The sequence below is a fragment of the Clarias gariepinus genome, chromosome 21, assembly GCF_024256425.1.
Source record: "Clarias gariepinus isolate MV-2021 ecotype Netherlands chromosome 21, CGAR_prim_01v2, whole genome shotgun sequence".
Lineage (NCBI taxonomy): Eukaryota > Metazoa > Chordata > Actinopteri > Siluriformes > Clariidae > Clarias > Clarias gariepinus.
This window is the reverse complement of record NC_071120.1, coordinates 21,259,641-21,286,643: the sequence shown is the minus strand read 5'-3', so window position 1 is coordinate 21,286,643 and position 27,003 is coordinate 21,259,641. Positions and strand designations below refer to the sequence as shown.

Here is a 27,003-nt window from a genome sequence, read left to right as displayed (position 1 = left end):
ATGCCAACATATCATGTATTTAGTGCAAATTATTATTATTAAAAAATTTTCCACAAATAAATAGGGGAAAGAAAAGAGTTAAATTTGTAGTAAATGCATAGTTCTCCTGAGAAATACCAATTTGATTTAGCTCAGTGGGACTGCAAAAGCTTTACATGCGTCTCAACTGAACCTTGGAATACATTTTTGCATGGAACGAGGGTTGTGAAATTTGCCTTCGATTACTTACACTAAAAAACTTCACACTTTTTTTTTTTCGCTCTTTTTATCTTCAATTTTTTTTTTACACGAGATCTATACACAAGATCAATTTTGATATGAGACAGACTTTCTGAGTGTCAAACTGTCCCTTTGAAGCTAAAGGAGGACAATTTAATGCATGAAGAGAGTAATCAGGAATCAGTTGAACAACACTGCTATAGTGATTAAATCAACTGCGTTTGTACACCGAGAATATTTCATGAAGACCTTCTTTCTGGCGTGTGGGAGATCTGACCTTAATTCACCTTTCAAGTCTTCTCTTTTCCAAACGGCAGTATTAGAAAGTGTATTATCCTCTTGGCATCTTGGCATCTCCCAAATTCACATAGTGTGGCTGAGAAAGTCTTTTTCCTCACACGCTATTGTACATCAGAGCCTCGCTGTATTTCTTTCTCCTTTGCGTCATTCATCCGTGAGCCAGATTACAGAGATACTGCACATCAGCACATAATGAAAGAGTCGACAGAATTTCCCTGGCAGTAGTGATGTTCCGCACTTTTCCCATGCTTTTTTGCGAAGTAAATGTTTGGATGTTAGGAGATTGATGTGAGCGCTTACACAGACCTGGGGAAAGCATTTTTTATTTTATTTTTTTTTTTAGAGCCAGGTGTTTGGAAAAGGCGCCATCTCCCATTTTACGACCCGGCTCATGACTGATCATATAAACTATAAATAGTCATGTGCATGCAGATGATGAGGAATAAAATCATTTAGTTTACTGTTTAATCCTTTAACGACGAACCTCAGTGTGAGAAGAGTGTTTCGTTTTATACGCGCATAAAGGATCGTACTCACTTACAGTACACGTTGGTTTCTATTTGGTTTTATTGGTAAAGCACGAAGCAGCTATTTAGAGTGATAGTTTTAAAGGGATAAAATACTGTGAGACAGGTCATTGTCTGTACCGCTTTATCCTGTATTCAGGGTCGCGGGAGGCCTGGAGCCTATCCCAGGAGACTTGGGGCATGAGGCGGGGTACATAGACAGGGTGCCAATCTATTGCTGGGTGCCCACACACGCACACATTCACACACTATGGGCAATTTGGGAACGCCAATTCACCTAATCTGCATGTCTTTGGATTGTGGGAGGAAACCAGAGTACCCGGAGGAAACCCACCAAGAACGGGGAGAACATGCAAACTCTACGCACACAAACCCTGAGGCGGGAATCGAACCCGGACCCTGGAGGTGCGAGGCGACAGTGGTAACCACTAAGCCACCGTGCCACCCAAATCTAAATGTTTTCTATTGGAATTTTTAACACTGTCCTAAGTAGAGATGCACTGATTGCAATGTCCATGAACAAGTTTGTATTTTTCTACTCTTTTAATTAACTAAAACTCTAACTTGCCAACACCTTATTTTGGTTGTGTTTGATTTTCTTTCTTTTTTTTTTCTTCTCAGAACTACAATTAACAACTTTTTGGTAACTTTATTGAAAAAAATGCCTTTATATGTTCATAATAAAATTACATCACATTTGAAACCCTGGCCTCCCAGGAACTCCTTAAATGGTTCAAACATGTGGAAATGTCTTGGAGCGGGGTCAGGATCCCACAAACAGATGCATTTCTTCTGCAAGCAGCTTTTTTTTTTTTTTTTTTAACGTTTTCATCATCCGAATGTTTTACTGTCTCGTCACCATACTGTGCTTGAAGTCTTGTATGAATGGCGATTATTTTACTTCATTCATGAGAAATTTGCTCACAAGTCCCGGTTTGACTTGAACGAAAAAGAACCACACTAAATTTTTATTGGTCCATTAAGAAAAAATAGTCCCATTATACCAGTTTTTTGTTTGTCGGCCACAAAAAAACTCTCTAACCTACATAATAGTGTGTGTGCTCTGTATTATTATTATTATTATTATTATTACTATTATTATTGTGGATGCTTTCATACTAAATATCACTGCACTGTGTAAGTGTCTATGTTTCAGTGATCAAGCACATGTGTATCCCTGCTGTGAGTTATTTAAATCTGGTTAATATGGAGGTAAATGTGTAAAGGGCAGATTGTGTGTTTTGTCCACTAGATGGCAGCACAATGTTTTTTTTCACTCCACGTGGCACCACTCAGATATGTGTTTGTATATACAGTGCTTATGTAATAAGTACTCGACAGCACCTGATCATTCATCCTGTATAGGGTGTGGTGGGATGGGGTGTGTGGTGTTGATGGATCCTGTCTCAGGGAGGTCTGGGTGCACAGGGTGGGGGACACCCTGGAGGGCAGTGTAAACAGGTTGTATTGTATATACAGTAGACGGCATGCTTTAAATAAAGTGGTCATGTTTGCTACCTTTCTGGAGTTGTTGACTGTTGATCGATTGTGATCTTATCAGATATCATATAATATTAGACGATGTGTCGATGCTTGTCTACTGTAACGCAGGAAGTCGTTTTCAGTTCCTGCTTTGTTTAGAAAGCATCAGTCATGTGATATGAAGGTCAGAGTATGTGTTGGAGATCTTTGTGGCTTTGTCCACATGTCACTTGAAGACAAATCGTTCCAGTTCCACTGACATTCACATGAGATGCCATGCCATGATTCATTGGATCAGAGGTGTTTAATAACCAATTAAAATGGAAAAACGAAAGAGCTTTATATTTAATTAAAGAACACAAGGGTTGTTGTTCAAGTCAAACCGGGACTCTTGATTGTTCTGTTATTCTGCTCACTTCTCCATATAATCCCCTGCTACACTAATACACTTATGCCCGCTGGCCTCCCAGGAACTCTTTAAATGCCCCAAACATGTGGAAATGGTTCGGAGAGTGGTCAGGACTGTACAGGGGTATTTCTGAGTTCCTGTAATGTGCAAGTGGTGTTTGTGAAAGATTGATTGTGTGTATGGTTCCCACAGACAGATGCGTCTCATTTGCAAGTTGGCGACAAGTTAGTCGTCAGTTTTCAAGGACCAGGGATCAGAAAGTATTAGAAGGGATTCTTTTATTTTTTGCATGTAATACAAAAGAGACACGTTGTGCATGTTGCACAAAAATGTATGCATATTGCACAGAAAGTTACATATATTGCACTTTTACCCATACGGCACAGAGAAAGACGCATGCTGCACAAGATTTACGCATATTATAAAAAGTAATTGTACTGAACACTATAGATGGTGATACTAAATATATTATTAAACACTGTAATAATCCTGTTTTTTTCACATATATTTAGTTGGATCTCAAAGGCATTGGCTGTGAATGATGTTAGTGTCTTTAGGACATTTCCCCACTCAAATTCCACAGAGCTATGTGAGGAATGTGTGCCCAGACAGCCGCCGGAGACCGGATGTCCTCCGTAATGAAAAGAGACTTTGGCAGGAGACAAGCAGCCAGTGGAAACTCAGGTGCTGTGTATGGAACTGATATTGCCACATTTATCTGATTTATCCGTCCCATGTGGGGACACCTCCTCATGCCGAGGACTTCACAATGCTAAAGGAATTTGTCCTCTGTTCAGTTAGAGCATGCAGACTTTTGATTGGATCAAAGATTTGGTGATTAGTCTAGACAATACTATCTACAAGCATGTCTGCTTTTGAACTGGTTCTGCCGTAAACACGTCAGGCGTTGCTTTGGAAACTTCGCCCTCTTCACATCACCAGCTTAAAATGTAAGTCACAGCTTAAGGAAACATCTTTCAACAAATCTGGATCTGCTTTGTGGTTTTTTTTTTCTTTCTCCTCCAGGACCTGTTCGTGGATAAATCTGGGGTTGGAGTGCTTATGCTCACTTCTGTTCACTCCGTCCCTCACACACGGCTCGTAGAGCAGATCAGTAAAATGGTGCCACTCTGCCTTGTCTGTTTGAATTGTTACTTTAATTGTTATTTTAATATTAGAATCATTTGAGAGGAAGTCCCCCTTTTCATTCATGTTTGGACTGATGTCTGACACCTGATGCTAATCGAATACCGACATTTTCTCAGTAACCAGGCGACTCTGTGCAAGTGTCTATATAGGACTGGAAAAATACAAAAAGTCAACATGTGTTTATGGATATATAGAACAGTGCATCAAGAAAAGTCTAACATAGGAAAAAAAAGCGAAGGGGCGGAGAATGAGTTGCATTGCCACCTTACAGCTCCACAGGGTACTGTCTCTGTCCTCGTCCTACCGTCTCTTCCGCATTCTTCCTGTCTCTGAGCAGATTTTCTGTATTCTCCATATCCTTATTCATGCTTTTTTATATCGTTCCTGTCTCTGTGCAGATTTTTCATATTCTTCATGTCTCTGTGAAGACTTTTTCATAATCCAAATGTCTCTTTGTAAGGTTTTCCTTATTATTCCTGTTTCTATGCAGATTGTTACATATTATTCCAGTCTGTCTGCAGAGTTTTCTATATAATTCCTGTCGCTTTGTAAAGTGTTCTGTATTATTTGGCCTTTCTGTGCAGCATTTTCCGTATCATTCTCATCGCTGTGCAGAATTTTCCATATAAATTCCTATTTTTGTGAAAATTTTCCATAACTTTCCTGTCTCATTACAGACGTTTCCATATTATTCTCATGTCTGTGCAGTGTTTTTCATATTATTTTTGTCTCATTGTAAAGTTTTCCATATTGTTCTTGTCTCTGTGTTCAGTTTTCAATATTATTCCTGTCTCTCTGTAAGGTTTTCCATATTATTTTATTTTATTATATTATTATATATTTCTTTCATATTAGGAATGTACCAGTCAGTGGAATTACAGGAATGTTCTTAAATGTCTAGACAGGGTGCCGTGAGATGGACCCCTGTCCCATCCAGGTTGGATTTGTGGCCCCCAGAGTTCCAGGGATGGAAATGAGGATCCACAACACCCCTGAATAAATTATTATAAATGGCAATCCCACTGGTACAAAGCCTTAATCAGGATGGGTACATCTGTGCCTGTAGTTATGCCTACAGCCCCCAAAAAATGATTCCCCCTTTAAAAAAAAAATTTGTTGATGTATACAAGGTGGTCCAAGAGTCTGAATCAATACGAATTTATCCCTGATATGAAATGAGATATGTCGTTTTTATTTAGACCTGACATGGCTTTGAAAGTAAACGATGGCTTCAGGGGGTTGGTCCATCAGAATCAGCCCAGAGCAATCACTGCACTAAGGCAGGAGGAAATTGTGGTGCTGAATGACTACAGCTCAGATTTCCAAAAATTTTGGCCACCCCCCAAAAAAAATCAAGGCATAACTGTTTCTCGTGTTACCTGAACTAGAACAAAAAAAAAAAAAAGGATTATTTTTTTTTTTTACTCTCTCTAGAAAAATTGGCCAATTAAAGGGTTCTAAATAATTTCCTTGTATGTAACTCACACTGGCTCTTTGATTTGAGGGATGGAAGTAAAAAGATGGAACAAATAGTTGGAAACAGTGGAAGATCACACACCCACACACACACACACACATACGCAGTTCAGGAGATTTGTGTCATGTTGAAGTGGTGTGGACTCTTCAGTGCACTGCTGTCTATTACAGAGGGAAAGGGGAGGGACAAGAGCAAAAAATAATCCGACTTTGCCAGTTCACATAAAGATCTGTGTGTGTGGAGCTGTGCAGCTGAAATGGCGAGGTCAGAAGGGATTTTTCGCGCTATTAACGACGTTTCTAATAAGTCTGGATGTCTCTGAGGAGAAGGGCAGCACGCCTGCACTGCACTGAGGACTGAACACCCCGGGCATGGAGCTCGAGCGCAGACAGCAGCAGTGTTCTTACGCGAGCAATACAGACCGGCTCGCTCGGGCGCGCGCGTGATCAAAGACAAGCCGATTTGGAGCGCTCGCGCGAGCTCAAGTGTTCGGAAGCGCGCGCTGCCTGCGCGTGAGGTGTGAAGATGAGACTGAAGTGACTCTTCAGGTAGAAAAAAAAAACTGTGTAACTTTTACAAGAATAGCATTTATTAGTTATAGTATATAGTTTTTTTTTTTTTTTTTTTTCGTTTTTTTTCAGTAAAAAAAGTTGACTTGTTCAAACAGTGAAAATACATTTAGGATTTATCTATAGTAATTATAGATATAATCTATTTATCTATCTATCTATCTATCTATCTATCTATCTATCCACATACTCTACTTCTATCTTCTTAGTATATGTCTATTTCTCCCTATATATAAATAAGAGAGTGCGCTATATTGTTTTTACTGTATTGTTTATTCAAATTATCTTAACATATTGGACCAACACCCCAGTTGTGCAAATACTAAAAAAGGTCGTAACTCATAACCATGCTTTCCACAATGTATACACTTAGCCTACAGATTTGCATGATTGCAAACAGCCTTAAACAGGTTGCAAGCTGTCACAAGCTATATTTGTTCTGGAAAGATCCATGCAGATCACCCAGAGGTAGGGCAATCCTCCCTAATAGCCTTGGATCAGGTTTATTTCTCACACACAGTATACAGTGAGGCTGAAGTAAAACTAACATTTGTACAACACTGAGTAACTAGATATATAACTTGGAAATGCAATGGCTTAGTGGTTAACATTGTTGCCTCGCACCACCGAGGTTAGCGGTTCGAATCTTGTCTCCGGTCTGTGTGCATGGAGTTAGCATGTTGCTTTGTGCTTGGTGGGGTTCCTCCGGGTACTCTGGTTTTCTTCTACAGTTTAAAGACTTTCCAGATTGTACATAGTGTGTGATTGGCTGTGTAAGTGTGTGTGTGTGTGTGTTGTGTGTAGTTGTTTGTGAGTGTGTGTTTGCTTGTGGACTGAGATGAGTTGACAACTCATCCTGTATCTCCCACCTTGTGTCCTGAGTTCCCCATGACCACACAATATATCAAAGGGCATGACTTTGTGTTCATCATTGGGGGTTGAGATCTGCTGTACACCCCTGTTGGGGGTTGCTGAGGGCATGGTGGGGTGGGATAGATACAACCAAATCACGCGCAGGGGTGTTATTTTTTGCAATACCATTAAATGGAAAAAGACATCAACTTTATGATGGCTTATAATAGTTAATATTTTACTTCATTATTATATATGATATAATACTTGAGAGGGTTGTACTGGACAGTTACGATTATTGTTGGGTTACAACCCCTCGTCTCCACTGTGAATTACCCTTGGATGGATATATCGCTGTTTTTTTATTTATTTATTTAGTTAGTTTTACAGTAAATGTATGATATATTGCCAAACTTATTTGAACACTTCACCATCACATCACATCTACTGCTCCGTCAAGCTGTTGCCACAAAGTTGGAATCACATAATCATATAGGATCCTTATATGCTGGATCATTATAGTTGCATGGCACGAATTTAGGTGCCGAACCCGGTCCTCTTTTGTGCAAACATGGACCATGAACCCATGGTTGGCCAAGGTTGGAGTGGAAGAACTTGAGGGTCTTACACAGACTTCACTCTGAGATAAACTGAATAAACACTGAGTGCACCCCAGACCTCCTTAACCAACAAAAGCTCCTGATTCCACTAATGCTCTAGGTGTGAATGAGCAAAAATCCTCATCCGAAATCTAGTGCAAAGCCTTCCCAGAGGAATGGAGGTTATTATATATATTAGCAGAAGGAATGGGATGCTCAACAAACATGTATGGGTTTATTGGTCAGGTATATATGTATTTATGTATGCGATAAAAAAGTATGTAGTGATAACACTGTGGAATGTAAGCTTGGTCTCCGCCAGGTAACAGTGAGAACGTAATTTTCCTTACTAGAGTAAACCAATAAGAATACAATACATTCATCAAGTCTTCGGTATTATGGAGTTAATTTTTGTCTAAGGATATTATCACAGGATTGCCAACTTTATGAAACATGCAGTATCTTCTCAAACAGACAGACTACAGTAAACACCACATTCATGTACTGTGCACATTGACACTTACTGTACTGTGCAATGGGAAGTGGTGTATTTCTGACTGAGATGGAGTGGTGAGTAAGTGGAGATGATAAATCTACTTATCTCTAAGTTACATTAGCTCCACTAACACACCAGACATAGAGGGATAGTCCACATCCTCCCTGTAAACAAATCATTATAAATGGGTGCTTTCTTTAGAATCGCTCAAATTTGCTATTTGGGTGTGAACGCTTACATCCATCACTTATACATACTGTGCTATTTTATCTTTGGTGTGGATTAAAAGGAAACTGCAATTTTTGAAGACATCATCCCGCCACTTTTGGTATTTTTAGTCGTTTTTTTGCCCCTACATTGGTAAATTGATAAAGCCTGTAGTGTTTCAGACTTTCAATAGTTTTCCTTTTGAAGCTCTTAATGCCTTGTATAAGCTTTTTTACAACAGCAACTGAGATTTCTCCTTCTCAGATTTGAGTGCAGATCCCTGAACACTAGCGGGACACCAAAAGTAAAAGTCTATGTTTTAATGGCGTTCAAGTTATTAAAACCATAATCAGAATAATTTATTTTATGCAATGAAATTGCTGTACGACTATCAGCATTTAATATGAAGTCCTTAATTCATCAAAACCTGCTGGTATCCGGCAGGACATAGAGTCAAAAATAAGTCTGTAGTACTCTGGTGTCACTCGCTCAATCCATGTCTGGTTAATTGCTTCCTGAAGATCATGAATAGAAGACGGTTTCTTTTTCTTATTGCGTTTAGGTTTAGGTTTGGTGATGACCCAGGTCATGGCTCCAGAAGTTAAATCCCATTGTCACATAGCCAGTTTTTCACTGGTTTTTCAGTTAATTAGCACAACTTTTCAGCCAGAAGGATAAAACTATTCTTACTTTTATCCACCACTGTAGATAAAACATCTTCTCAAACTGCTCACTCCCGGACCATTGGGGGCGGTGTAACACACTCGGAGGACAGCGCTATCCGCTCCTTCCGCTTGTGTGAGCTCACAGATGCCCCTGATTGGCTGTAGAGCCGTGATTAATGTGGGAGCACCAAGTACCTCTCACTCTGAAAGAGCTCGGGCAATCAGCTCTCTCTAGACCTTTAGCTGCGAGAGGTTACAGCATCAGCTTTACTACTGCACCACTCGGAGGCAATCAGCCATAATATATGACCACCTGCCTAGTATTCAGTAGATCCTCCCCTTTTGCCACCTTTCTATCTGAACCAGCATTAACCTTTTAGAAATTTGAGCTACCCAAGCTCTTCTATTGGGTCTGACCACACGGACCAGCCTTGGCTCCAGATCTGCTTTGGTCACCCATGGCCCTGTCACCGGTTCCCTGGTTTTCCTGACATGGATCACTTTTAGCATGTCCTGACCACTGCAGCCTGGGAACATCCCACGAGAGCTGCAGTTTAGGCGTTGCTCTGACCCAGTTGTCTAACCATCACAATTTAACTTTTGTTGAACTCACTTAAATGCTTATGCTTGGCCATTTTTTCTGCTTTTAATATTATACCCTACGCTGGCACCATCTTTAGGTGCCAGCGTAATGAGATATTGCAACTGTAACCACTGTGACAGGATACAAATTGTGATGGCCAGACAGAAGGGGCAGAGTAACTCCAAAACTGCAGCTCTTGTGGAATGTTCCCGGTTTTGAGAAAACACAGTGCATTACTGTTTTGCTGGCAAAAAGGGGTTGGGGGGATCTACTCCATATTGGGCGGGTCGTCATAATGTAGACATGGCTGATCAGTGTATGCTCTTGCTGAAGATCCCTTTCCAAATCCATGGGCATCAATATAAAGTTGTAACTCCTCTGCTGCTCTAACAGCCTCCACTCTTAATTCTCTGGCAAGGATTTCAACAGAAGTTTGGAATGTGATTTGGTGAGTATAAGTAGGGTCTGGCAGTGATGACCAACCGGAAGGCCTGTCATGCCAATTAGCGTTCCAGTTCATCTCAAAACATCATTGGGAATGAGGTGAAGGTTCTGAGCAGGCCACTCAAGGTCTTCTGCTCCAGTCTCGCCAAAACCTATCTTGATTGACCTCAATTTTGGGCTTTTTCGTGCAGAAGCCAGAGCATACAAAGTCTAGACAATTGTGTGTTGCACCAGTTTGAGGAAGAACCACATTCAGGTATAGCATTAATTAATTGACTCACTTACTCATCTTCTATACAGCTTTATTCTGTATACAGGGTCGAGCTGGAGGGCCTGGAGATTATCCCTGGATTGTCCCTGGAGACAATCCATCGCAGGGCACACAAACTTATTCACACACTATGAGCAATTTCTGGAATGCCAGTTAGCCTAATCTGCATGTCTTTGGACTGTGGGAGGAAACCGGAGTACCAGGAGGAAACCCACCAAGCACGGGGAGAACATGCAAACTCGCTGCTTTGCTGCTGTGCATTTATAGCAGTTCTGGTTCAGTCACACTACAGAATACAGCAGGGAGCGGTGTATGTTGTCTTGAATATGATTCTCTCTACAGTCCTCGGTTGTTTTCCGCAGCACTAACAGATTTAGCAGTGGAAACCCATCTGTATCTGCGGTGGGAGTAATTTCAGAGAGGATGATCTCTGTCATTTTGTCATTTATGTTTGTAATTTGCTTGTGGCTAGGGCTGGATTTAAACTTGACTTGTGACTGACCCCGATGTTTTTTAAAATGTTTTATCTTGTGTGATGTGATGTATTTTGTTTTACTGCATAGTTTTAATGAACAAAAAAAAATCTATTACCGTTGATAATCCCCTGGTTATGAATCTTGATCTGTAGATGATCAAATATTCCTCAAACCACTTTCTTAATCCAAGGCAAAAACCTGTTTATTCGTTCATTGTTTTTTTTGTTTTTTTTTTTAACTCACAACTCATCATCAGATTTTCTTAGGAACTGCTTGCTGGCAGTCATACGCAGGAAATTTTTACTGTGTGTTTTTTTTTTTTTTTTTTTTTTTTTTAAATAGAAAGACTGTTTGGTATCTACATGGCCAACAATTTTCACTGTTTATTTTCAATGTTTAAAGTGTATGAAATTAGTGCTGATTCTCACAGTGCTGATTCTCACAGGACTTGTGATGCAATTTCTCAGGAATGATGGTGTAAAAGCGATTGACATTTACACAAGACTTATTTATAGTAGCACGGTACTGTGATGAGACTCTTAGCCCCTTAAACCCCTTACGTCCGTGAATGACGATCCCGCCCGAGGATAGACACACCTGTCTGTGGGTCACTCAGGAACACCACTTGCACGTTACGGGAACTCCATCCTCCATACGGTCCTGACCTCTCTCCAAACCATTTCCACATGTTCGGGACGACGACTTCTTTGAGTTCCTGGGAGGCCAGCGTTTCAGACGTGAAGCAGGCAGTCCGATCATGGCTGATTCTATAGAGAAATAAGGGTAGTCTTTATTCTGTTATTCTGTACAATCAAAAGTCCCAGTTTGACTCGAACACCCCTGGTATTATAAATGTTAGGGATTATGACATTCTAAGCCGATACCAGTGTTTTCGGTTTTTAGTTGTAATATATTCTTGGCAAATTTAGCATGAATGCTGAGTTTCAGTATCAAAAAGGATGAGATCTTCATCTCTCTCTCTTTGTCTGGTCTGTTCTTTAAAAACACATGGTCTGACTTGTGCCAGCGTCTAATTGCATTCAGATCATGATACGATAATGGGAACCTTATGCTGGCTGGCATTTCAGAGATTCCAGATTGGTCAGCTGTTTAGACGCCGCATCTACACCCAGGCTTGTTTATATAAACCTCTGGCGGTTGTCTGCTCTCAGGAAGGTATGAGGTTATGAAAGCGAGTTCCCCATCGCTCCAGCCAACGTGCTCAGAACACCATTTCCATTCTGGAGGAGAGAAATCCTTTCGGTTTCCCCTAGCACATTTCCCAGGAATTTCCGTAGCAAACACAATAGTCTCTTAGCTTATCTTATCCTCCAACATCAATACGATTTTGTTGAATTAGAAAAAAAAATTCAATTGGAGGTGGCGAATATTTAGCTTGGATTTGTTTCAGTGTTTCACTTGACGTAGAAATAAAGGCTCTGCTAACGATACAGTGAGGTGCGTTCCAGTTTTGCCTCATTGACCCGCCTGCCTCATGAGCTTTGTGTTCTTTATGACCCAATCTGTCAGCCCCGATTGGGGTCAAGGCAACGATTCACGCGGAGGAGATAATGGTTTGACCTGCAAATTGCAGCCGGCGTGACCTAGAGGTGAGATTCGGGGTGTAAGGTGAATGTCTTCCAGTCCGGCAGTGTGTGTATATCTGCTAGGCTCTGGGACGCTGGCGGCTATTTTAGGAATAGAGCAAATCAGAATTGCAGATAGTAAGTAATGCAAAGTGCGCACCAGGATGTGGAAGTCATGATCTCTTCCCGTCTCTCTCTGTCTCGCTGTCTGAGATAGGAAATGCTCTGAAAACCTTCCAAATATAAAGGCAGTTTTTTTTCCAGAGCATTTGAGGTGCATGTGTGTATCAGCACGCTAAGATTAGAGCACAAGTACAGTTCACACACACAGAACAGTTATGAGAGTGAATACTCTATTTATTTGTCCATATAATCCCCTGCTACACTAATGCAGTTATTCCAGCATATCACTAGTCCTTGGATACCATCAAGGTAGAAAGGCTTTCTCAGTACGCCGGAGCCATGATTCATGTCTGGCCTTCCAGGAACTCCTTTAAAGGCGCAAACATGTGGAAATGCTTGCTGGGAATCGAACCCGGGGCTTCCACATGGCCCAACACCTACCACTGAGCCATCGTTGCACCTCGACTAAACAGGGAGTTTCTATTTCAATCCATTATGAAGATTCACGAACCACCTACGAAGTATCGGAACCACTACGGTCCACTTAGGAATAACTTACAAACTGCCAAGTCAGCGACATTTCAAATTATCATTCGAGGCGTACCAGACTCAACACTCTCTCTATATCACTTTATCCTGTATACAGGGTCATGTGGGGCCTGAAGTCTATCTCAGGAGACTTAAGGCACGAGGCAGGGAACACCCTGGACAGGGTACCAATCCATTTTAGGGCACACACACTCACACACTACTGGCAATTTGGGAACTCCAATCAGCCTAATTTACATGTCTTTGAATTGTGGGAGGAAACCAGATTACCCAGAGGAAACCCACCAAGCACGTGAAGAACATGCACACCCTATGCACACAGATTTCCCCCGAGGTGGGAATGAAACCTGAACCCTAGAGGTGCACGGCAACAGTGCTAACCACTAAACCACCGTGCTGCCTACAAACAACAACAACAACACTCAGTTGTTATTTGAAGTCATGAAGATCAGCTGTTCTGGAACAGTTCCTGCAAGAACAATATCGCCAAGTGCGCTTAAAAAACCCGTCAAGCACCATGATGAAACCTTCCCAGGAAAGCACGACCAGAACTCAGCTCCGCTGCACAGAAGATTGATTTAGAGTTACCGAGCATAAGTAATGTAGCAGATACAGGAGAGCATTGCAAATTTTGGATGCCTTCAGCATTGGTTTGTGGAAAGACTATGGAATTAGAAGGGGTGCCCAAACTTTTGACTGACACTAAATATGAAATACTACCTTTACATTAGGAATTGTGTTGATTAATTGGTCGATATATTAAATGCGTATGTTTGATGTGTTCATGATGCTCGTGTAAACATCACCTACAGTAGAACCTCTCATATGGCAGTAGATGGTCAGCTCCAGGAGATCGTCGATTGCATATATGGAACTGAATAAAAAACACATTATATCTTTTTTAATCATCACTGAGTAAACTATTAAGCTTTGAGATAAAGCCAGCTTGTTCCAGGTCTCCGAGGCTCTCTGGTGGAAAACGGTTAAACCCTAGTGCAGCCTGACATGTTAATGAACACCATATGCTCTTAAAATATTTGCGTAGTTTATATAATATGTGCCAGATGAATCAGGTGTCACTTATAATCGCAGTCGATTTAAGATCATCTGAAAAAAGTGCCTTCGGTCCGTGCCAAGCATCAGCCATTAAAACGTGCTCTGTGCTATTTTATTTATTCTGCTCCTGCACTTTGACACACTTTTCCCAATTTATGGAAAGCTTCTCCGCTCAGACTGCTCATATTCGTTTCTTAGCGGTATTTGCCTTAGCTAATCTGCCTTTTTTCTTTTTTTTTTTTTTTTTAAAGATTAACATGTTTTTCTGCAACATGTGATCTTTCTAAGAATTTCTAAGACGCTTAGGCTTATCCTGAAACTTTGAACCAGAGCGTGCATTCAGGTGTCGTGTCCCACCCGCTCCCAAGTTTATCACACGGTGAGCTGATAAAATCAAGTTTCTTTTTCTGTTCGCATGGGGCCGTGATTGCAGGGAGGAAAGCAGTTCTGCAGGTTTTAGGAATTTGAGTCTGTTGGGTCCATTTGCAGAGACATGTGGGACAGATTCCTTTCATCTTTTCATCTCATCTCAGCGCTGCATGCTTTCTCATACGGTCTGTCCTTTGCATCTATCGTTTGTTGTTAATAACAGGGATGAAGTGATTTCACGTGCTAATGTAATTGTTAAACATCATGATGTGTAGTACAGCACTGTGCAAAAGTCTGGAGCCACGCCTCTTTTCTAGGTCTGCCGTCCGGGTTCGATTCCCAGCCAATAGCGATGCAGTGGCGTTCCCAAGCACGGATAAAATGGGTGGGTTGCATCAGGAAGGGCGTCCGGCGTAAAAAAACAGTGCCAGGTTGTTGTAACACCCTCAGCAGCAACCTCGTTTCCCCTCTCGTCTGTTCCAACCACTCAGCATCATCATTACCAGTATTCTACATTTATGGCACTTGGAAGATGCCCTTATCCAGAGCGACTTACATTTTTATCTCTGAGCAGTTGAGGGTTAAGGGCCTTGCTCAAGGGCCCAACAGTGCCAGCTTGATGGTTGTGGGGTTTAAACCCGGGATCTTCCGAACCCTAGTCCAATGCCTTAACCACTGAGCTACCCCTATTATCGGTCATCATCTGCACCTGTTTTCCACTGGCTCTGGTTTTGGTGCTCGAATGATTCATAGGTCACTGTGTGGCTTAACAAATGAAATAAATCCTAAGAAGCTGGTCAGGTACAGGGACTGGATTTGCAAATGAAAGACAAAAACTTGGCAAAAATTAGAGACAAAAAGTCCTTCAGGAAGTCTGGAGAACTATTTCTCAAGAATATATTAAAAATACAGGAAAGTCTGGATCTTTGGAAGCAAAATATGAAGAAATAAAGGGGGTCAAGACTTTTGCACAGTACTACGTATACTGTGTTAGCGTTTTTTGATTTTTTTTAAGCGTTTCCAGAGACGGTGTTTTCTTGAATTGTTATTCAGCAGAAATACATACAAAAGTCGATTTTCATAGACCTCGTCATCGAGCCAACATGACTTGCACACAGGAACGATCCAGAGTTGACGCAGCAGTCGGATTTCTCCCATGGCGTCAGGGACGACGCCACAGCAACGTGGATCTCTCACTGCAGCAGCACGACAGATGTTGCCTGTTTTTTTGTTGTTTTTTTTCTCGCCATTTGGTCCAGACTCTAGAGATATTTCACTTTGAGTCCGCGAGAATCTCGGCAGGCAGCGAGCCAGTGCTTTGAGACGGTGCGTTTTCCCCTCTCCTTTCGATCAGGGAAAAAGTGCGAGCTGAAAGTATTATTCGAGCTCCGAAAGGAATTTCCGTCTGGCTGCGCGGTGGGCGGATTAGAGTGAAAAGCGATCTGTGCGATCCAAAGCCTGACCCAGAAATGCGATTGCCTTACCGTGCTCGTTTTCACTTGCACTTTTATTCACAAGGACGGAGCGGCACGTGATGGCCAGGTGCACACGTGTCCTTGTCTGTCATAAGGAGAGACGTTGATGGGAATGAGTGTCCCCTGGAGATAGATGCTGATTCGGGATATGGGTTTCCAACTGGACATACAGAAATGCAAAGATTGTGTCACACTCATCAATTATAATTGGTAAGTGTGGTGGGCCTGGTCGTATCTGGGGCTCTGGTGGTGGGTATCCTTAGGAATCTTTTAGGGGAGTTTTCTCCTACCTCCCAGAAATGTCCTGGTGGGTGGATTAGCGGTGCTCAGTACAATATACTTCTCAATTATTTGTCACATGTACCTTACAGGACCTTTTTTCGCAAATCCCAACTGGGATCAGAGTGCACGGTCAGTCAGGCTATAGCGCCCCTAGAGGTCAACAGTGGCAACTTGGTGGTGCTGGGGCTCGAACCCTCAACCCTTCTGATCATACCGCCCCCACTTTTTTTTCAGTTTATTTTGCAGCCACAACAATTGCACCAAGGTATGAATGTGTGTGAGTGGTACCAAAGAGCCTTATTAAGAAAATAAACGAAAAATATTACTAATAAATAATTTTCCAACTATACAACTGGTGCTTAAATCCGATTGGTCCAAAGATTTTCCACAACAGCAGGTTTATAAATAATTCCAGATGTCGTATATTAATGCTGATGTTATACTTTCTACATAAAGATAAAAAAAATAAAAAAAAGGTGTCTATTATACCGTTTACGGAAGTAGCCTCCTGTGCTGGGTGTGAACCTCATGCTACCCACAACTGCATTTTCGGTCATGCCCCGACCAGTTGCCGCGACGAAAATTTCAGAAACCACCGAGGCAATTATTTGCCGTGCCCTTTTGTTATTGTCTGTTGGTGCACCTTTTCTTATGTCATCCGAATTATCCAAATATATATTTAGTTATCGGCACCTGCACAATTATATACACGTAGTTGTGGGTTTGTCAATGTACAGTATGTGGCCATGAAATGTACACTGAAATGAAGAAATGCGAAGAAGTGAAAAGGGGCTTAAAAGCCGAACTGTTTGGTTCTGCAGCTGGATGCAGGAAGCTTAAAAAAAAAAATTCTGGTGTGAAATCGAAACAGAAATAACCAGATGTGAAAATATTTTTACATAGTAGAGTAGTTAGGAATTCTGTAAGTTACTGTAGCCTATAAGTCAAAAGTTTGGACACACCATTTAACACCATGGTCTTTTGTGATATGGCGTCCAAAATATGCAATAAACTATTTCGATATTGAGATGTATCTGCTACTTATACTCTGTAACGCCTTTGTTAAGTGTTAATCGGTGATTTTTGAAGCTGGTAACTCTAAATGAACTTTGAGTAAACTTTTGAACTCTCCAGTATTGTTCTATATTGAATTAGAAGGTGTGTCCAAACTTTTGACCGGTGCTATATTTACCAGCAGGCGGTACTAATAAGAATCCTCTTGCGCTAAAACTAAATGTCTTCTTGCACATGATGGAAATGAGATCTGAAATCAGATTGCACTTTATGCATATTTCTGTTTTACTTCTCAGGATTAAATGACAGATTTTTTTGCTAATTTCTCAACTTTACAGTCACTGTGTCTTTATAATGAACCGCACACTATTTTCCATGATCCTGCTGACAACAAGAAAGGTCATAATGTTAGAGGGTCCATAAAGTTTTTCTTAACGTTTGGAGTGTAAATATCACATGCTTCTCGTTATGTAATGATCTGTGTATGGTGTAATAAAAAGGCCTGATTGCCCTTATGCATGATTGCCAAGTTGTTTTGGTTCTCCTTGTAGAAGTTCAAAAATACCTTGGTGTCTGAGGAGTTGTCATTTATTATATAGATTATTAATATATTATGATTATTATTATTATTATTATTATTATTATTATTGTTGTTTATATTAAGAGAGGGAAAAGAGCAGGAATTACTGAAGATAGTTAATAATTTCTATAATTATTATTATATGAATAAGTTAAGGTTAGCCTTTATTCGTCACATATATACCGTGCATTACTGCACATTGAAATGCGTTATTCTTCACTTATCCCAGCCATTATACAGCACCCCTGAAGCAGACAGGTTTAAGGGCCTTTCCCAAGGGCCCAACATTGGCAACCTGGTGGAGATGGGGCTCGAACCGCCAACCTTCCGATCAGTAACTCAGAGCCCTAACACACTGAGCCTACAATTCTCTACAACAGCAAGACTCAACATTAGTCCATTAGTTCTACTAGGTTTTTTATTCTATGTCTGTTTGAGATTCATGGAAGGAGTCTCCAGTCTCAGGTAAAGTCAGATAAAGGTTTTTTGACGCTGTTTTTTGGGGGGTCTTATAGCTTCTATGTAACTCAGAACAGGAGCTTAACATTCCACATCATTAAACATACATGATTAGTGCATAGAAAAAATCAAAAAGTTTTCGGGTTTTTTTGCACAAAAGTGGTATAGGAGGAATGAAACACTTCTGGACACATGCTGTTATTGGAAACAAAGCCGATTCAAAATAGTACCTGTGTGTCGTTTATTATTATTATATTCCCATAACTTCACACCCTGTTGCTTTTATTCCACTAATGCCAGCGCCAGCGAAGCACCGCCCTTATAACAGCACAACATTTCAAGGAAATTCTTTCTATTGTTGTGCATGATCCATTACAATCTCTGCTTTTGTCAAAATAATCTTTCTGCTTCAGTGCCATTGTAGGAGTTATTTATTAACCTTATGAATGGCACTATGTTGGGTATGAATGGACCGAGCTGCAGCTATACTGTACTATACATCGGCGACAAACGAGTCGGACCGGCGTCGGACGGAGAAATGTCTGTAGGGGAAGTTTATAGGGATGGGATACAGCAGCGAAAAAATATTATCACAATACTTAAAAATCTATCCTAAATTAATTTTTTTTTCTTTCGAGATTTTGTAACGAACCTGAAAACTTATTTGCTCCTGCTGCACAGGATGCTGTGTGTGAATAGTTTAGAGTGCACCACCTGCAGGATTATAGACGAATCGCAACATGTATATATATAAAAAAATAAATAACATCACTAGTGTACACATCATTCAATCTGAAACGGTCTTTTCCTAACTCTCCTACACGAGAGTCGCTCCCGAACGCGATCTGTGATCCCGGAGGTTGAGCGTAGCCGGCTTTATCCTCCCCGGCTCCTTTTTCCCTGGGAAGCGAGTACAGGCTTGTTAAAGCTTCATGAAATCCTTCGTGCTTCCGTAACTCTTAAGTGCTCTAACCGACACTCAGCTCCAGGAAGAAAAAAAGGGTCTGAAACCCAGAGCGTGCCAGAGCCGAGGTCACGGCTTTGCTTTGCTTACCTTTGTTTGGGCTTTATCAGATCACATGGAGTTAAGTTACATAGTGGAGCGAGTCAGGACAATGTTTATAATAATCCTTATGCATTATTTCCTTTCATCAGACTCTTACTTCCGTATTTATATATATATATATATATAATGTATATACCCCGAAAAAAAATAGAATTAGAAAATTTTAAATAATTGAATTCGGGTAAACTGGAGTAAAGGATGTGACATCGTCGTATCATGGATGCGACGTGTCTGAATCAGTTCTCTACAAACCGTATAAACAACTTGCTTAAATGGTGAATGTACACATGATTAAAAAAAATAGTAGTTATGAAATTATTAATTCAGCATAATTAAATTAAATCTAGTCCTTTACTCTCTCTCTTTTCCTTTCTCTCTTTATAGCTTTCATGGTTCTTGTGCTTCTTTGTGCTTTTTGTTCCTTAGCATTGGACTTAGTCATGCTGTCGTCATATGTAGGGATTTTACTGTATGATTCACAGGATCCCTATGAATGATGCCTGTTTTTATTCCCATGGGAAAGCTGATCTTTGCATGGAATTGCCCTACAGCACTTTACAAAAATCCCATTACTTTTAAGCGTCTTTTAACACTTTTCTCCCAGAAGGTGAGTCCTTGGGGAAAGATGTTCAGACATGCATCCATAATCATCCTACAGTAATCTTTGGGAATATAATCATCACCAGTGTGTTATGAGTGTCATAAAGTATTTAGAGCCAAGGCTTTAACAGCAAGTGGTATCTAAGAGCAACATGAGGCATGAAGATCAGTGTTCAGTTACACACTTCAGTTAGTTAGTTAGACATACAGCGGTACCTCGGCATACAGATTTAATCCATTCCGGAGGCGAGTTTTTAAAGCAAACATTTGTATTGTGAAACATATTTTCCTATAGGAAATAATGTAAATTTAGATAATGTGTTTATGCCACCCAAAACTATTACCAATATTACCAATTTCTAACACTGTAATTATATTTTTGCGTATAAAAACACTCACTCACACACTTAAACTTATCGTTTATAAAGGGTTGCAAGGCCTGGCGCCTATACCAGGAGACTTGGGGGTACACCCTCTTTCACACACTACGGGCAATTTGGAAACATCAATTAACCTAATCTGCATGTTTTTAGACTGTGAAGAAGAACATGCAAACTCCATGCACACAGAGATGGGAATCGAACCCGGATCCTGGAGGTGCGTGGCGACAGTGCTAACCACTAAGCGACCGTGTCGACCTGCATTTAAAAACAATCCCGGCCCATTTAGCAAACACATGTAAATGCAATTTTATTAATATAGACATTAAATATATAGACATTCAACCTCACTTAACCTTAATTTATGATTTCTCTTGGCACCGGCTGCTCAAAAAACTAAACTGAAAGTGGCTTCGTTTTTTCCTTTTGCTACATCCTCGTTTCTTGCACAAAATGCAAAAAGAAAAAAAGCTTCACTTGGCTTTCCACTGATGCAGAAACGTTTTGAACGGATCTAGGACGTACATGCAACCTCTGCGCATGCGCAACATACTGTAGGCACGGGGCTGACATGCGGTAAACAAACGGCGTTCGCTTCGGCAGCCCAGATGCCACAAATGCTTCGCACTGCCGGGCCAATGTCTTGCAAAATTTCACTTTTTAAGGCGTGTGTTATTTGTCTGCTGAGAAACCACTGTGGAATAATGTAATCTATTGATAAGCACGTCACTTAAAAAGAGGTCAATAACTCTACAGTCTGGTTAGAGTCTGGGTGACGTAACACTCGTGGAGGAAAGTGCTGTCCGTCCCGTCTGCTTTGCCTGAGCTCACAGACGTCCATGATGATCTAGTGTCACTGTGATTGATGTAAGAGTGCAGATACTAGCATCAATAATATAGTTTCATCCAGTTTCGGTTGTTGTCATAATCATGTCCATGCTATTCAGCATAATTATGGTTTCGGTCTGCGTTTTGGCCTGGTCACTGTAATTGCCAGTGGTTGCAGTTTGGCAGGTGTTAGTGACTGACCTCACTGTAAAAAAACGAATTACATCACAATTTAACCTCCCTAGACTGCCTGCTGCTGCTGCTGCTGTTTCACCAAGTGTGCATGCAGTTATACTGTATCTGCAATAGAGGTGGAGTGAGGGGGCGTCTAGAGGGCTGTATTTTTGCTGACGTGACCCGGCCTACGGTGTGTCTGTGAGGGTGTCTCTACACAACGCCTAAAGCATTGCTTCCTGAACTATTTATCGCGCTATACTGCATTGTACATCGCACCATTTTTATACACGCTGCTTGAAATTTAATCGGAAAAATCTTGCACGCAGCTACAGACTGATCCTGCACCAGTTACAGCCAGGGTTATAAATTCCAGTTTCGTTCAGGAATGCCATCTGCTCTCTAGACTCTCGGCTACAGATACTTTGGAGTGCTGGAGAAAACCGGAGTACCCGGAGGAAACCCACCAAGAACGGGGAGAACATGCAAACTTTATGCACACAGATACCGAGGTGGGAATCGAACCTGGAACCTGGAGGTGCAAGGCGACAGTACTAACCACTACACTGCTGGTACACAGACTTCAGTTTCAGCTCAAACAAGGGACCATATTCTGTCTATTGTCACTGTCAGATTAATTAATATAGGTATAATATTTCACTCTATAACACCTTTAAGACGGCGTAACTACACCCACAATCATAGTTTTATTTGTTCATTTCTCTGATCCGGAACCGTTCCAGATTTAGTCCCTCTTTATTCTTGTAATAAGCCTGACTCCTCTTGGAAGGCTTCTCATTCGATTTCGAAATTTTCTGTTTATTCAACCACCAGTGCTTTAGTGAGATCAGGGACTGGTGTTAGGAGAGGAGGAGCTCTCCTATTTCGAAATTGAATGAGAAGCCTTCCATCCCAGATGTGTTTAGTGAGGTTGAGGTCAAAGCTAAGTACAGGAAACTCGGACTCAAACTGCACCGAATTATTGTCATGAACTTCTTGGGAAATTTGAATGAACCGCCATACAATGACCTTACGGACAATTAAAAAGTGCTTCAAACTTTTTTGGAAACAGTTTGTTTGTGGAGCTGCCAATAAATGTGCTGCTCAAGGAGTAAATTGGATTGAAGCCGACGACATTTTAATAAAGGGCCAAAATTTAAGGATGTCAGATGGATCTAAAGTGAGCTATGCTTGGGTTAGCACAAGGTAAGCAAAAATATGGACAATGCTCATTAATCCTAAAACAACAACAAACAATGGATAATGAGATCATGGAAGTCATCATGTGTGATGTCATCATTTTAGTTGGTATATGGATTCATTTATTTATTCTGAGTTACTGGAGGTCTGGTGTCTCTCCCAGACATGAGACGGGGTACGCCCTGAACGGAGCGCCAGTCCATCACAGGGCACACACATGCACATTCACACACTCTCTCGCACATCACAGGCAATTTGGAAACACCATTTAGGCTGTGTACCAAAATATCCTGAAGGAGAATATCCGGCCGTCTGTTTGTGACCTCAAGCTGAAGTGAACTTGGGTTCTGCAGCAGGACAATGATCCAAAGCACACCAGCAAGTCCACTCCTGAATGGCAGAAGAAAAACAAAATGGAGACTTTGAGTGGCCTAGTCATAGTCCTGACCTGAATCCTATTAAGAAGCTGTGCCATGACCTTTAAAAGGCGGTTCATGCTCGAAAACCCTCCTATGCGGCTGAATTACAACAATTCTGCAAAGATGAGCGGGCCAAAATTCCTCCACTGTGCTGTAACAGACACATTGTAAGTTATTGAAAATGCTTGATTGCAGTTGTTGCTGCTAAGGGCGGCCCAAACAGTTATTAAGTTTAGGGGGCGGGGCAAACACTTATTCACACAAGGCTATGTAGTTTTGGATTTTGTTTTATCGTAATAATAATAACCTTCATTTAAAAACTGCCTGATGTGGTTACTTGTGTTATCTTTGACTAATATGTAACATTTGTTTGATGATCTGAAACATTAAAGTGTAACAAAGATGCAAAAGAATTAAAAATCGGTAAGGGGGCAAACACTTCCTCACACCACTATATATTGTACACAAAAATCCAGTATTCCAGAATATCTTCTTTATAGATTTTGACTTCCTTTGTTTTAAGCCACTTTGCACATTTCTGCACGTTATTCCTGTTTTACTGATCTGATAATATTGCATTATATGGAAAGGAAGGAAACGTCGCTGGTTCGAGTGATTATGGGAAGACAAAACATGGCAGAATTGGGTCAGAGATTTGTTATTTTCTGCACTGGCATGCACACAGCCAGGCAGGAAGTGCGTTCTCTCACCCAGGCTGAAACTTTAATGTAGCGAGGAGCTCCGTTTCAAAAGACTGGATTCAAAGTGTTTGGCTGCTGAAACATCTGGACCTTTTTTGCACGAACACTAGCCCCTGGTTTAGGGAATCAGCTTCTCAGCAGATTTGCAGTTTCCTGCACGTGACTTCTTTGTTGGTTTGTATAGATTGTCAGAATGTTCAGACATGGGCCGGAGACCGAAGTGTATTTTCAGTAATTTAACTAAACATTAACATTATAACCACCTAGGTTTTGGATTCCCCTTGTGCCCCAGGGCAGCATCTGGTTCCTTCCTTTAGGGCATGAATCCTAAAACCTCTCGAGGTGTGCTGTGGAGTCTGGTGCTGTGAGCTGCAGGATGGGGCCTCCGCGGATCAGACTTGATTGTCTGGTGCATCCCATGGGCGCATGATCGGAGTGGGGAACTGCGTGTCCTGGTGCCAACCCTACTGTACGTTGGCCAGAATTGACTTTTTGATTCAGCACTTTGTGCTGCATTGGTTTTTCTATGGGGTCGGACCACGCGGGCTAGCCTTTCCTCCCCACACGCATGGGTGACCCTTGGGTGCCCATGGCCGATGTAATTGATAATCAGTATAAAGTCGACATGAGATGATGTATAGTGCTTCCTATGTGTTGCCTATGATTCTAGGCGACACACACACAAAAACCCCTATTACAATACAAGGACACGGAGCACATTGAAAGTTTCCTGTAGAGGTACAACTTGTTTTCCGTCCAGGTCAATTGAACAATTTCAAGGAAGTCGTTCAAAATCGAGTCATATCCATGAACACGCGGTTTTTGTTGCACAGGTATTGTTCGTGAGATTTTCACCAAGACTAGGAAAGAATTGTTTTTGTAATGCTCTGGTACATGCACATTGTCTCTCTCTCTCTCTCACACACACACAGTTCTTTCAGTAGCTCATCGCTGCCTATGTAAATCAGGCTTACTGTTTGTGGCTGTAAGCAAAAGCTTTGTTAGTGTGTTTCCCAGTCATTGTTAGCGAGGTCTATGAGCCAGAGCTTTTGTTCTCCGTAAGCATGGCAGAGTCTCTCCTAAAAAAAAAAAAAAAACGAGTGCGATGCGAGGTGTGTGTTATGTTCTGCTTTTATAATTCTCCATTTGTTTATGCTTTATGCTCGTGACCTTTCGTCCCAAGGTCACCTTTTATGTGGCACCATGTGACATCGAAATCCCAAACCGTGCAAAACGAGTAAGAAATGATTGACTACATGCTTTCCGTAAGCAGTTAATATTTAGCGACAGTACACACGCGCAGCATCGGCTTTGTGATTATTCATTATGAAGCTTGACTTACAGTATATTAGCCATCTGCATTTAGAGGTTGGTATCATCACATATATCATGATGAAAGCTCCGATTCCTATTGTAGATATAGCGTCTGACATGACTTACTTATGACCGCTGGCCTTCCTGTGATTAGAGACTGATGGATGACTGATCGAATTTGTCTCAGCTATAGTAGGAGTTATAACAACCAGAGCTTCCTGTAGAAATCAGATTGGAAAGTTGCACATGTTTAAATATGTACCGTATGGTATAAGGGGATGGAGTGTTCCTCTAGAGATGAAGGTTTTGTGTGCATGTACTAAAATCTGTGCTAATAATACGTCTTGCTTCTTGATGCATGCTAATAATTTGACTCGCTTGCTCCCAAAATACCGATTTCTCTGTGATCATATACGCCACTCACTCACGTTCATCACCTTACACGTTAACGACGCTGATGTTCAAATTCTTTCTTCTGACCTAGGGGTTAGCACTGTCGCCTTGCACCTCTAAGGTCTGGATTCCCGGCCAGGTTCGATTCCCGCATTCTGTGCACGTGGAGCTTGGTGGGTTTCCTCCGGGTACTCCGGTTTCCTCCCACAGTCCAAAGACATGCAGGTTAGGCTAATTGGCGTTCCCAAATTTCCTGTAGTGTGTGAATGAGTGTGTGTGCGCCCTGCAATGGATTGGCACCCCCGTCCGGAGTGTACGCGTCTTGTGCCCTAAGGTTTGGCATGGTGTGGGTCTCGTTGGCGTGGCGGCCTGTAACGCCTGTACTGTTATTTGGGAAACACTGGGTTTGCAGGGACAAATAGTATCACACGAATATGAGATCTGACCCAGTAGATACTGAAAAGTCTGCTAGCGCCTGTTGGAAAAGTGCCAGATGGATGAGCGTGATTTGCTTTGTTTTCAAGCCTACTGTATATGAGCACTATGTTTAATTCAAATAAACTCCTTGACTCACTGTACAAACCTCCATCACTGATGTTACTCATAGACTCTGAACTAGTTTTATGTTACGAGCGAAAAAATGCGTTTTAAAGGATTTTTTTCCAGCTTGTCTTCCATTCAATTCACTGCATTTCATTTTCTTCCTCCTTTCTCCTCAGCTACCTGGCGGACCAGTGCTGGAATGGCGGCTACGTCTACCTGATCATGTTGCGGAGGATCAAGCGCAAAGCCTCTCTCCCTGCATGCAACGGCAGCGGTGGTTGCGCGGAAATTCCCACCGAGCACTGCGGCGGTGCGCGTTCAGAGCCGGCGGTGGGCAGTCCCTCTCAGAACGGCAAGCGGACCCGCAAATTTGGCGTCATCTCTCGCTCCTCGTTTAGCCGAGACAGTAGCAAGGACAGAAACGGCGTCCGAGATCACAAGCATGAAAATGGCTACTCTTCCATGGATACCGAGGCTACACATTCAGAGCCCAGCTCTCCGCTGGGCACGCCGACCGAGGAGCGTCCAGTCACTGGTCCCTCCGTAGTGCTAAGCAACGATGTCAGCACTGCCGCTGTGTCCGGGCGCCCGAACTCACGGCTGTCGGAGAGCTTCAGGTCTCACACGGGAAGGAATGAACCATCCAGCCAGGTAACACCTTTATAGATTCAGTGTGACTGATACCAAGCAAATACGCATGTTACATTACATTGACAAGAGGGGCGTTCAAGTCAAAGCGGGACTTTTGATTGTGCAGAATGACAGAACACAGTTATGAGAGTAGAACTTGCTTTAATTTGCTTTGATTCTTTACTTAATCCCCTGCTACACTAATGCACATAGCGCAGTGTTTCAGAATGTTTTCCCAGTATGCCTGAAACACCGGCCTCCCAGGAACTCCCAGGAAAAATCAGACAGTTTAATCACCAAAGAAATTCTATACATACTGCACCACTAATGCATACTGTATGCATTAGTTTCCATTTATACACAAACGCACACATGCAAGAAGTAAATGTACACTTTTATTGTTTTTTCATGATCAGACAGGTTTAGAGCTATTAGTACGTTTAGACTGAGAGTGTTGGTTTTAGTTTTTCAGATGGCTCAGGTCGACCAGGTTATGATGACTCTGATCATTTTTTAGCCTTTTCTTTCATTTTTAGC

At 41.6% G+C, this 27,003-nt stretch overlaps 1 protein-coding gene across 2 annotated transcripts in view; it reads left to right on the top strand.

The window, feature by feature from the left end:
* The window catches only part of pdzd2 (PDZ domain containing 2), a 92,767-nt gene that overhangs the window by 25,377 nt on the left and 40,387 nt on the right, over positions 1-27,003 (top strand). Inside the window, exons 1-2 of one of the 2 annotated variants that reach the window (XM_053481133.1) lie at positions 5,772-6,111; positions 26,013-26,487. In XM_053481133.1, the coding sequence (XP_053337108.1) occupies positions 26,059-26,487 (429 nt within the window). In that variant the 5' untranslated portion in view covers positions 5,772-6,111; positions 26,013-26,058. Of the gene's footprint in view, positions 1-5,771; positions 6,112-26,012; positions 26,488-27,003 lie in introns of those variants that run through there. The other variant, XM_053481132.1, reaches the window with a different exon arrangement.